The following is a 13,276-nucleotide window of genomic DNA, read 5'->3' on the forward strand; positions in this document are numbered from 1 at the left end:
AAAGGACTGCACAAATCATTACGACTACAACATCCTCGGAAGAACCCACAAAAGGGCAAGGAAAACTCACACCCAGTGGGCAGGGAGAATTCACATCCAGTGGGACGCCAGCGACAATGCTGACTATGAGAAACCTTGGAGAGGACCTCAGATGTGGGCAACCCCCCCCCTCTAGGGGACCGAAAGCAATGGATGTCGAGCGGGTCTAACATGATACTGTGAAAGTTCAATCCATAGTGGCTCCAAGACAGCAGTGAGAGTCCCGTCCACAGGAAACCATCTCAAGCGGATCAGCAGCGTAGAGATGTCCCCAACCGATACAGGCGAGCGGTCCATCCTGGGTCCCGACGAGCGGTCCATCCTGGGTCTCGACTCTGGACAGTCAGTACTTCATCCATGGTCATCGGACCGGACCCCCTCCACAAGGGAGGGGGGGACATAGGAGAAAGAAAAGAAGCGGCAGATCAACTGGTCTAAAAAGGAGGTCTATTTAAAGGCTAGAGTATACAGATGAGTTTTAAGGTGAGACTTAAATGCTTCTACTGAGGTAGCATCTCGAACTGTTTTTATTTACGATTTACACAACGTATACACATATGTATATATACACACCCACACACACATATATATATATAAATATATGTATATATAAATATACATTTATATGTATATATTTATTTGTATATATGTATATATATATACACATTTATGTGTGAATGTGAGTGTGAATGTTGTCTGTCTATTGTCCAGGGTGTACCCCGCCTTCCGCTCGATTGTAGCTGAGATAGGCGCCAGCGCCCCCCGCGACCCCAAAAGGGAATAAGCGGTAGAAAATGGATGGATGGATGGATGTATATATTTATTTGTATATATGTATATATATATACACATTTATGTGTGAATGTGAGTGTGAATGTTGTCTGTCTATTGTCCAGGGTGTACCCCGCCTTCCGCTCGATTGTAGCTGAGATAGGCGCCAGCGCCCCCCGCGACCCCAAAAGGGAATAAGCGGTAGGAAATGGATGGATGGATGGATGTATATATTTATTTGTATATATGTATATATATATACACATTTATGTGTGAATGTGAGTGTGAATGTTGTCTGTCTATTGTCCAGGGTGTACCCCGCCTTCCGCTCGATTGTAGCTGAGATAGGCGCCAGCGCCCCCCGCGACCCCAAAAGGGAATAAGCGGTAGAAAATGGATGGATGGACAACGTGCCAACTTCACTGGTTTTGGGGTTTGTACCATAGAGGATGCTGTTTCTCCGGAATATCCCCAATTAGTAGTCCAGCCCCCCCAGTCTTTAGCTTTCTGGAAGTGTGGCCCCCAATTCGGCGTTTTACACAAGGAGCGGTGCTGCTGTTTCAATTGAGAATAAAGCAAGAGTCTCCATTTCACGCTGGAGAAAGCCAGCAGGCTGAAATCTGACCTCTTGACCGCAGCACGAGCTTCAGCTGTAAACCAGTTCCAGATCCTTTGACCATTTCTTTTGTGGGGAAGTCGCACCAAATACTCAGGATTCGAAACCGCACTCTGGTCATTTTAATAGCCGTGACACGGAGGACGGACCTTTCTTTCCTCCTCTGCTGTGTATCAAGCCTCAATCTCATCTTTATGCATCTAACCCAGTCCTGCAAACATCTCACACCTTTTTTTTCTTTTCTGTATATCATTCGCAGGAGGCCCTGTCCGTCTTTAAAGAAGCGGTAAAGAAAATGCCGAGGCAATTTGCACCGCAGAGCCTGTACAACATGATGGGTGAGAGCAGCTTTTCATTCATTCATTCATTCATAGGTGAAAGCATTGCAGCTGTTGTTTTTCTCTGTGGCAGACAAAAAAAAAAAAAACCCTCAGCGGAACTGCAGCTAAGAGGTTAGATGAGGGAGGATGCAGCGTGTTGTAAAACATGCAGATGTTCGACTGCTAATTTATGTTCTGCTAATCTGTGTTACAGTAAAACCTATAAAGTTACAGCAAAAATATAACTAACAGCTGAACTCCAACTGTACCAAGGGTGACACCGGGGCTTAATTTCTAAGTCTGCCTAGACCAGGGTTTTTCACCCACTGTGAAATATAGTCTGATGTGCCGTGGGAGATGATGTCATTTCACTTAGTTGGGTTAAAAACATTTTTTGCTAACCGGTAATTATAATTCGCAAATAATGTGCCGTTATTGAGTGTTTGTGCTGTCTACAGCACGGTACTGGAGCCCGAAATGAAAACGCTCTATAGCCCGCAGACTTTTTTTGGGCTTTGGGAATCACTAATAAGCCGGAGTCCTTTGAAGGCAGATTTCTTGCCGGTACATATGGTACAATACAATCGGCAAGATAGGATGGAGCTAGACCGTGTAGTATTTTATACGTAAGTAGTAAAACCTTAAAGTCACATCTTAAGTGCACAGGAAGCCAGTGCAGGTGAGCCAGTACAGGTATATATGTATGTATATATGTATATAAAGGTATATACAGTACAGGTATATATGTATGTATATATGTATATAAAGGTATATACAGTATAGGTATATATGTATGTATATATGTATATAAAGGTATATACAGTACAGGCGTAATGTGATCAAACGTTCTTGTTCTTGTCAAAAGTCTAGCAGCCGCATTTTGTACCAACTGTAATCTTTTAATGCTAGACATGGGGAGACCCAAAAATAATACGTTACAGTAATCGAGACGAGACGTAACAAACGCATGGATAATGATCTCAGCGTCTTTAGTGGACAGAATGGAGCGAATTTTAGCGATATTACGGAGATGAAAGAAGGCCGTTTTAGTAACGCTTTTAATGTGTGACTCAAAGGAGAGAGTTGGGTCGAAGATAATACCCAGATTTTTTACCGTGTCGCCTTGTTTAATTGTTTGGTTGTCAAATGTTAGAGTTGTATCATTAAATAGAGGTCGGTGTCTAGCAGGACCGATAATCAGCATTTCCGTTTTTTTGGCGTTGAGTTGCAAAAAGTTAGCGGACATCCATTGTTTAATTTCATTAAGACACGCTTCCAGCTGACTACAGTCCGGCGTGTGTATCAAACTGGTAGCCCTTCGCATTAATCAGTACCCAAGAAGTAGCTCTTGGTTTCAAAAAGGTTGTTGACCCCTGAACTAGGGCAGGACAAAAGTGGATGACCAAGTTATGAAGGAGAGAGTTGGGTCGAAGATAATACCCAGATTCTTTACCGTGTCGCCTTGTTTAATTGTTTGGTTGTCAAATGTTAGAGTTGTATCATTAAATAGAGGTCGGTGTCTAGCAGGACCGATAATCAGCATTTCCGTTTTTTTGGCGTTGAGTTGCAAAAAGTTAGCGGACATCCATTGTTTAATTTCATTAAGACACGCTTCCAACTGACTACAGTCCGGCGTGTGTATCAAACTGGTAGCCCTTCGCATTAATCAGTACCCAAGAAGTAGCTCTTGGTTTCAAAAAGGTTGTTGACCCCTGAACTAGGGCAGGACAAAAGTGGATGACCAAGTTATGAAGGAGAGAGTTGGGTCGAAGATAATACCCAGATTCTTTACCGTGTCGCCTTGTTTAATTGTTTGGTTGTCAAATGTTAGAGTTGTATCATTAAATAGAGGTCGGTGTCTAGCAGGACCGATTATCAGCATTTCCGTTTTTTTGGCGTTGAGTTGCAAAAAGTTAGCGGACATCCATTGTTTAATTTCATTAAGACACGCTTCCAACTGACTGCAGTCCGGCGTGTGTATCAAACTGGTAGCCCTTCGCATTAATCAGTACCCAAGAAGTAGCTCTTGGTTTCAAAAAGGTTGTTGACCCCTGAACTAGGGCAGGACAAAAGTGGATGACCAAGTTATGAAGGAGAGAGTTGGGTCGAAGATAATACCCAGATTCTTTACCGTGTCGCCTTGTTTAATTGTTTGGTTGTCAAATGTTAGAGTTGTTTCATTAAACAGAGGTCGGTGTCTAGCAGGACCGATAATCAGCATTTCCGTTTTTTTGGCGTTGAGTTGCAAAAAGTTAGCGGACATCCATTGTTTAATTTCATTAAGACACGCCTCCAGCTGACTACAATCCGGCGTGTTGGTCAGCTTTAGGGGCATGTAGAGTTGGGTGTCATCAGCATAACAGTGAAAGCTAACACCGTATTTGCGTATGATGTCACCTAGCGGCAGCATGTAGATGCTGAAGAGTGCAGGGCCAAGGACCGAACCCTGGGGAACTCCACACGTTACCTTAACGTAGTCCGAGGTCACATTGTTATGGGAGACACACTGCATCCTATCAGTAAGATAAGAGTTAAACCAAGACAGGGCTGAGTCTGACATACCAATTCGTGTTTTGATACGTTCTAATAAAATATTATGATCGACGGTATCGAAAGCAGCGCTAAGATCGAGGAGCAGCGACATAGATGACGCATCAGAATCCATCGTTAGCAATAGATCATTAATCATTTTTGCGACATAGCAGGCACCTTCTCAGTTGGTCATTTATGCCTCATATAACGTACACTTATTCAGCCTGTTGTTCACTATTCTTTATTTATTTTAAATTGCCTTTCAAATGTCTATTCTTGGTGTTGGGTTTTATCAAATAAATTTCCCCCAAAAATGCGACTTATACTCCAGTGCGACTTATACATGTATTTTCCTTCTTTATTATGCATTTTTGCCCGGTAGAACTTATACTCCAGAGCGATTTACAATCCAGAAAATACGGTATGTTAGAAATTGTCATGATCCGGGTTTTGTCATTTTCTGTTAGTTTTGGACTCCCTTAGTTCTTGTTTGTGCACCTCTGGTGCACCATCGGGATTAATTGGGTTCACCTGCCTCGGCACGCTCACCTGTTGTCGACCACTAATGAGAGAGTTATTTATTCACCTCTCTTGCCACACTCGTCCTGGCTTCATTATTTTCCGTGGGCAACACATTACGTGGCATATTCCTGTTTCTTGACTTACGATTCCTGTGCTAGGTTTTTGCCCCTAGCTTCGAGTGCGATTGGCACATTTTCCCCTTCGGCTTGATTTCTGTTTTTGTACTTCTTTGATTTTTGAGGAATAAATCATGTTCCTACCTGCACGCCTTGTCCGGAGTTGTCCGTCTGCACCCCGGGGGGAAGGAACCACGCAGTAAGCTGCGACAATTTGACATAGCTACTGAAATCCATCCATCCATCCATCTTCTTCCGCTTATCCGAGGTCGGGTCGCGGGGGCAACAGCCTAAGCAGGGAAACCCAGACTTCCCTCTCCCCAGCCACTTCGTCTAGCTCTTCCCGGGGGATCCCGAGGCGTTCCCAGGCCAGCCGGGAGACATAGTCTTCCCAACGTGTCCTGGGTCTTCCCCGTGGCCTCCTACCGGCTGGACGTGCCCTAAACACCTCCCTAGGGAGGCGTTCGGGTGGCATCCTGACCAGATGCCCGAACCACCCTCCTCTGGCTCCTCTCGAGCTACTGAAATGATATCTATTATTTTTAATGAAAGCGGCATTTTCCTTCAAAGAAACCGAAAGCTCTGGGCCTGCAGAATGTGTTGTTTCCCTCCAGAGCTGAATCGGCACACCTGCTTATAACTATTTTCCTTTTTATTCCCTTCGTTGCCCTCATGCTGTTTGTCAGCCGGCAAAGAGCAGAGCCTTTCATCACATGCTCGGTGCTGGGCTCACTCCAAAGATCTCTGGTGGGCCCAGGAATGTTCCACGCCAGGGCTGCTTTTCAGCCTCTCGGCGTCACATCCGCTTGAGATGGTTTCCTGTGGACGGGACTCTCGCTGCTGTCTTGGAGCCACTATGGATTGAACTTTCACAGTATCATGTTAGACCCGCTCGACATCCATTGCTTTCGGTCCCCTAGAGGGGGGGGGGGGGTTGCCCACATCTGAGGTCCTCTCCAAGGTTTCTCATAGTCAGCATTGTCGCTGGCGTCCCACTGGATGTGAATTCTCCCTGCCCACTGGGTGTGAGTTTTCCTTGCCCTTTTGTGGGTTCTTCCGAGGATGTTGTAGTCGTAATGATTTGTGCAGTCCTTTGAGACATTTGTGATTTGGGGCTATATAAATAAACATTGATTGATTGATTGATTGACATAATATTCTACACATATGCTAGTGCTGATTTGTGTGAAATATTACAAAAAAACACTCAAATGAAATCACATCAATACATGAAACAAACAATACAGTAAAAACAACGTCTGGTGGCGTTTAAAGGCCTACTAAAAGCCACTACTAGCGACCACGCAGTCTGATAGTTTATATATCAATGATGAAATATTAACATTGCAACACATGTTTACTAAATGACAATTTTGAATTTCCCGCGGAGTTTCTTGTTGAAAACGTCGCGGAATGTGACGTTATTGGTTGGAGGGGACATACTAGCTCAGCACCACTTGAGGCTAAAAGTCGTCTCTTTTCATTGCATAATTACACAGTAATTTGGACATCTGTGTTGCTGAATCTTTTGCAATTCGTTCAATTAATAATGGAGACGTCAAAGAAGAATGCTGTCGGTGGAAAGCGGTGGATTGCAGCTGCCTTTAGCAACCGAGACACAGCCGGTGTTTCTTTGTTGTGTAGCTTTAACACAGAGCGGTCAAGCGTTTCTCTACGTCAAATAGCAGGTTTTTGAATGGGGAAATTGTGATATTAAGTCAGCTCTTACCGGAGACCTCAGTGGATTATGGGACCTCCTCCTGTAGCTGTCAAAAAGGCAGCTGTGATCTTGGCTCCTCCATTGGCTTCTCTCTGAGACACTGGCGTTCACTGAAGCCATCCGACTTTCAGGTATGACTTTAGAATCTCACTAAAACACTCTTAAAACAATAAGGAGATAAGGGATTTTCCAGAATTATCCTAGTAAATGTGTCTGATTACATCTGAAACGCGTTTTATTTATTTATTTTTTAGTCCCTCACTCTAACTTTCCTCATCCAGAAATCTTTCATCCTCGCTCCAATTAATGGGGGAAGTGTCGCTTTCTCTGTCCGAATAGCTCTTGCTGCTGGAAGCTATGATTATAAACAATGTGAGGATGTGAGGAGCCCTCACACCGGTGATGTCACGCGCGCATCGTCTGCTACTTCCGGTAAAGGCAAGGCTTTTTTATTAGCGACCAGAAGTTGGGAACTTTATCGTGGATGTTCTCTACTAAATCCTTTCAGCAAAAATATGGCGAAATGATCAAGTATGACACATAGAATGGACCTGCTATCCCGGTTTAAATAAGAAAATCTCATTTAAGTAGGCCTTTAAAATGTATAATGTAGATGTCCAATTCTTTCACAGGTGTACGCTACACTGGCATTTATTCCACAATACTGTCAAACTAAACATGACATAAATATGCTTGTTTTTTGCAAAAGAACAACATTTGGCATAAAAAACATTTTGCATTATTTTTTTTTCATTGAATTACTCAACTAAAATCTATTAAATATAGTAGCAATCGTACACAAATAATCATACCTTCCATAATTCTGAAATATAACATCTAGTGTTGTCGTCATGTAGAAAGTGTGTGCGTGTGCGTGTCACCTGTCGCTTATCATACTTTCTTATCAGTGCAAGTATTAGTCCTAATCCTTGCAGTTTCCCCTCCAACTTCAGTTGTTTGACAATTGCTCAGTGTTGAGCAGCTGCATATGCAAACCATGTCAAAAGCTCAAGTGAAGCGTTAACACCTGGGCGACGCGAAGCCTTCTCCCCCCTAATGCATCGTGAGCTGTGTTGTGTTGAATTACCAGCCAATGTTGTCCAAATCTTGCAATAATACAGGTGTCACCTGATGACTCCGGGCAAGCTGTCATTGTTTTTTCAGGTGTGAGCAAGCGGTCAGTTGGGGTTGAAGTGACGGTGCAACTTGATGTCTGGCAAATGAAGCGGGGTTGCTTAGTGCATAGTTACACTTGACTTGTTTTATTACAATGCATTAGTATATGTACTAAATACAGCGTCTAAAGCAGGGGTCGGCAACCTTTTTGAAAGCAAGAGCTACTTCTTGGGTACTGATTAATGCGAAGGGCTACCAGTTTGATACGCACTTAAATAAATTGCCAGAAGTAGCCAATTTGCTCAATTTACCTTTAATAAATAAATTCATACATCCATCCATCCATCCATCATCTTCCGCTTATCCGAGGTCGGGTCGCGGGGGCAACAGCCTAAGCAGGGAAACCCAGACTTCCCTCTCCCCAGCCACTTCGTCTAGCTCTTCCCGGGGGATCCCGAGGCGTTCCCAGGCCAGCCGGGAGACATAGTCTTCCCAACGTGTCCTGGGTCTTCCCCGTGGCCTCCTACCGGTTGGACGTGCCCTAAACACCTCCCTAGGGAGGCGTTCGGGTGGCATCCTGACCAGATGCCCGAACCACCTCATCTGGCTCCTCTCGATGTGGAGGAGCAGCGGCTTTACTTTGAGTTCCTCCCGGATGGCAGAGCTTCTCACCCTATCTCTAAGGGAGAGACCCAAACTCATTTGGGCCGCTTGTACCCGTGATCTTATCCTTTCGGTCATGACCCAAAGCTCATGACCATAGGTGAGGATGGGAACGTAGATCGACCGGTAAATTGAGAGCTTTGCCTTCCGGCTCAGCTCCTTCTTCACCACAACGGATCGATACAACGTCCGCATTACTGAAGACGCCGCACCGATCCGCCCGTCGATCTCACGATCCACTCTTCCCTCACTCGTGAACAAGACTCCTAGGTACTTGAACTCCTCCACTTGGGGCAGGGTCTCCTCCCCAACCCGGAGATGGCATTCCACCCTTTTCCGGGCGAGAACCATGGACTCGGACTTGGAGGTGCTGATTCTCATTCCGGTCGCTTCACACTCGGCTGCGAACCGATCCAGTGAGAGCTGAAGATCCCGGTCAGATGAAGCCATCAGGACCACATCATCTGCAAAAAGCAGAGACCTGATCCTGCGGTCACCAAACCGGAACCCCTCAACGCCTTGACTGCGCCTAGAAATTCTGTCTAAATTCATATATATATATAAAAATGGGTATTTCTGTCCGTCATTCCGTCGTACATTTTTTTTCCTTTTAAGGAAGGTTTTTTTGTAGGGAATAAATGATGAAAAAAACACTTAATTGAACGGTTAAAAAGAGAAGGAAAAACTTGAAAAAAATGAAAATTCAATTTTGAAACATAGTTCATCTTCAATTTTGATTCTAAAATTCAAAATTCAACCAAAAAAAAAGAAGAGAAAAACTAGCTAATTCGAATATTTTTATATAAATAAATGATAAATGGGTTGTACTTGTATAGCGCTTTTCTACCTTCAAGGTACTCAAAGCGCTTTGACACTACTTCCACATTCACACACACATTCACACACTGATGGAGGGAGCTGCCATGCAAGGCGCTAACCAGCATCCATCAGGAGCAAGGGTGAAGTGTCTTGCTCAGGACAAAACGACAATGACGAGATCAGTACTAGGTGGGGATTGAACCAGGGACCCTCGGGTTGCGCACGGCCACTTTCCCACTGCGCCACGCCGTCCCTTTGTGAAAAATATTTAAAAATAATTTATGAAACATCATTAGTCATTTTCCTGATTAAGATTAATTTTACAATTTTGATGACTTGTTTTAAAAAGGTTCAAATCCAATCTGCACTTTGTTAGAAGATATAACAAATTGGACCGAGCTATTCCCCCCGCCACCCCAAAAGGGAATAAGCTGTAGAAAATGGATGGATATATTTCTAACAAAAACAAATCATTATTTCTTCTAGATTTTCCAAGTATTTTAAAAGAAATTCAAAAGACTTTGAAATAAGATTTAAATTTGATTCCACAGATTTTCTAGATTTCCCATAATAATTTTTTTGAATTTTAATTCACAAATGTGAAGTGAATTATATTTATATAGCGCTTTTCTCAAGTGACTCAAAGCGCTTTACATAGTGAAACCCAATATCTAAGTTACATTTAAAGCAGTGTGGGTGGCACTGGGAGCAGGTGGGTAAAGTGTCTTGCCCAAGGACACAACGGCAGTAACTAGGATGGCACAAGCGGGAATCGAACCTGCAACCCTCAAGTTGCTGACACGGCCGCTCTACCAACCGAGCTATGCTTTTTCGTTGAAAAAACAGAAGCTAAAATGAAAAATTAAAATGTATTTATTATTCTTTACAATAAAAAAAAAATACTTGAACATTGATTTCAATTGAATTGAATTATATTTATATAGCGCTTTTTCTCTAGTGACTCAAAGCGCTTTACATAGTGAAACCCAATATCTAAGTTACATTTAAACCAGTGTGGGTGGCACTGGGAGCAGGTGGGTAAAGTGTCTTGCCCAAGGACACAACGGCAGTGGCTAGGATGGCGGAAGCGGGAATCGAACCTGCAACCCTCAAGTTGCTGGCACGGCCGCTCTACCAACCGAGCTATGCTTTTTCGTTGAAAAAACAGAAGCTAAAATGAAAAATTAAAATGTATTTATCATTCGTTACAATAAAAAAAAAATATTTGAACATTGATTTCAATTGAATTGAATTGAATTGAATTGAATTATATTTATATAGCGCTTTTTCTCTAGTGACTCAAAGCGCTTTACATAGTGAAACCCAATATCTACGTTACATTTAAACCAGTGTGGGTGGCACTGGGAGCAGGTGGGTAAAGTGTCTTGCCCAAGGACACAACGGTAGTGACTAGGATGGCGGAAGCGGGAATCGAACCTGCAACCCTAAAGTTGCTGGCACGGCCGCTCTACCAACCGAGCTAAACCGCTAAATTGTCAGGAAAGAAGAGGAAGGAATTTAAAAGGTAAAAAGGTATATGTGTTTAAAAATCCTAAAATCATTTTTAAGGTTCTATTTTTTCTCTAAAATTGTCTTTCTGAAAGTTATAAGAAGCAAAGTAAAATAAATGAATGAATTTGTTTAAACAAGTGAAGAACGAGTTTTTAAAATATTTTCTTGGATTTTCAAATTCTATTTGAGTTTTGTCTCTCTTAGAATTAAAAATGTCGAGCAAAGCGAGATCAGCTTGCCAGTAAGTAAATAACATTTTAAAAATAGAGGCAGCTCACTGGTAAGTGCTGCTATTTGAGCTATTTTTAAAACAGGCCAGCGGGCGACTCATCTGAATAATAAAATGTATTTATTATTCTTTACAATAAAAAAAAAAAATACTTGAACATTGATTTCAATTGTCAGGAAAGAAGAGGAAGGAATTTAAAAGGTATATGTGTTTAAAAATCCTAAAATCATTTTTAAGGTTGTATTTTTTCTCTAAAATTGTCTTTCTGAAAGTTATAAGAAGCAAAGTAAAAAAAATTATGAATTTATTTGAACAAGTGAAGAACAAGTCTTTAAAATATTTTCTTGGATTTTTAAATTCTATTTGAGTTTTGTCTCTCTTAGAATTAAAAATGTCGAGCAAAGCGAGACCAGCTTGCCAGTAAATAAATAAAATTTTAAAAATAGAGGCAGCTCACTGGTAAGTGCTGCTGTTTGAGCTATTTTTAGAACAGGCCAGCGGGTGACTCATCTGCATAATAAAATGTATTTATTATTCTTTACAATAAAAAAAAAAAATACTTGAACATTGATTTAAATTGTCAGGAAAGAAGAGGAAGGAATTTAAAAGGTAAAAAGGTATATGTGTTTAAAAATCCTAAAATCATTTTTAAGGTTGTATTTTTTCTCTAAAATTGTCTTTGTGAAAGTTATAAGAAGCAAAGTAAAAAAAAATATGAATTTATTTGAACAAGTGAAGAACAAGTCTTTAAAATATTTTCTTGGATTTTCAAATTCTATTTGAGTTTTGTCTCTCTTAGAATTAAAAATGTCGAGCAAAGCGAGACCAGCTTGCTAGTAAATAAATACAATTTTAAAAATAAAGGCAGCTCACTGGTAAGTGCTGCTATTTGAGCTATTTTTAGAACAGGCCAGCGGGCGACTCATCTGAATAATAAAATGTATGTATTATTCTTTACAATAAAAAAAAAAATACTTGAACATTGATTTCAATTGTCAGGAAAGAAGAGGAAGGAATTTAAAAGGTATATGTGTTTAAAAATCCTAAAATCATTTTTAAGGTTGTATTTTTTCTCTGAAATTGTCTTTCTGAAAGTTATAAGAAGCAAAGTAAAAAAAATTATGAATTTATTTGAACAAGTGAAGAACAAGTCTTTAAAATATTTTCTTGGATTTTTAAATTCTATTTGAGTTTTGTCTCTCTTAGAATTAAAAATGTCGAGCAAAGCTTGCTAGTAAATAAATAAAATTTTCAAAATAGAGGCAGCTCACTGGTAAGTGCTGCTATTTGAGCTATTTTTAGAACAGGCCAGCGGGCGACTCATCTGAATAATAAAATGTATTTATTATTCTTTACAATAAATAAAAAAATACTTGAACATTGATTTCAATTGTCAGGAAAGAAGAGGAAGGAATTTAAAAGGTAAAAAGGTATATGTGTTTAAAAATCCTAAAATCATTTTTAAGGTTGTATTTTTTCTCTAAAATTGTCTTTGTGAAAGTTATAAGAAGCAAAGTAAAAAAAATTATGAATTTATTTGAACAAGTGAAGAACAAGTCTTTAAAATATTTTCTTGGATTTTCAAATTCTATTTGAGTTTTGTCTCTCTTAGAATTAAAAATGTCGAGCAAAGCTTGCTAGTAAATAAATAAAATTTTCAAAATAGAGGCAGCTCACTGGTAAGTGCTGCTATTTGAGCTATTTTTAGAACAGGCCAGCGGGCGACTCATCTGGTCCTTACGGGCACCGTGTTGGTGACCCCTGCTCTAAAGAACTTTCCTTTGCAAACTGCCAGAGTCCATCTCCTGGGATTTGAAGTTGTTTTTTTTCCATCCTGGAATTCTATCTCCGAACAAGCGGGCAGATGTGTGATTTCCTAACCTCTGACAGCTGGACCCCTGACCTGACCCCTCCTTTCGCGCTCACAGGAGAGGCCTACATGAGACTAAACAAACTGGCTGAAGCTGAACACTGGTACCGAGAGTCCCTGCGAGCCAAGCCGGACCACATTCCTGCACACCTCACCTACGGAAAACTGCTTGCTATGACAGTAAGGCTTTTCTTTTGTTTGGCTTTCAAAGCCGTGATTATGTTACTTTTGAGGGGGAAATCGTGAGACATTACGCCCCTCTTAAATGAAGTCATAAGCAAAAATAAGTGAACACAATACACTGTGCTACAAATGACTGGATAAATGGGTTGTACTTGTATAGCGCTTTTCTCCCTTCAAGGTACTAAAAGCGCTTTGACACTACTTCCACATTCACACACACATTCACACACTGATGGAGGGAGCTGCCA

General features: G+C 41.3%; 1 protein-coding gene across 1 annotated transcript in view; it reads left to right on the plus strand.

The window, feature by feature from the left end:
* tmtc2b (transmembrane O-mannosyltransferase targeting cadherins 2b) overlaps positions 1 to 13,276 on the plus strand; it is a 360,692-nt gene that overhangs the window by 270,605 nt on the left and 76,811 nt on the right. The window contains exons 7-8 of the mRNA XM_061917943.1: positions 1,686 to 1,764; positions 12,904 to 13,025. Coding sequence (XP_061773927.1) covers positions 1,686 to 1,764; positions 12,904 to 13,025 — 201 coding nt within the window. The remainder of the gene's footprint in view (positions 1 to 1,685; positions 1,765 to 12,903; positions 13,026 to 13,276) is intronic.

This window comes from Nerophis ophidion, linkage group LG12, assembly GCF_033978795.1.
Source record: "Nerophis ophidion isolate RoL-2023_Sa linkage group LG12, RoL_Noph_v1.0, whole genome shotgun sequence".
Classification (NCBI taxonomy): Eukaryota; Metazoa; Chordata; class Actinopteri; order Syngnathiformes; family Syngnathidae; genus Nerophis; species Nerophis ophidion.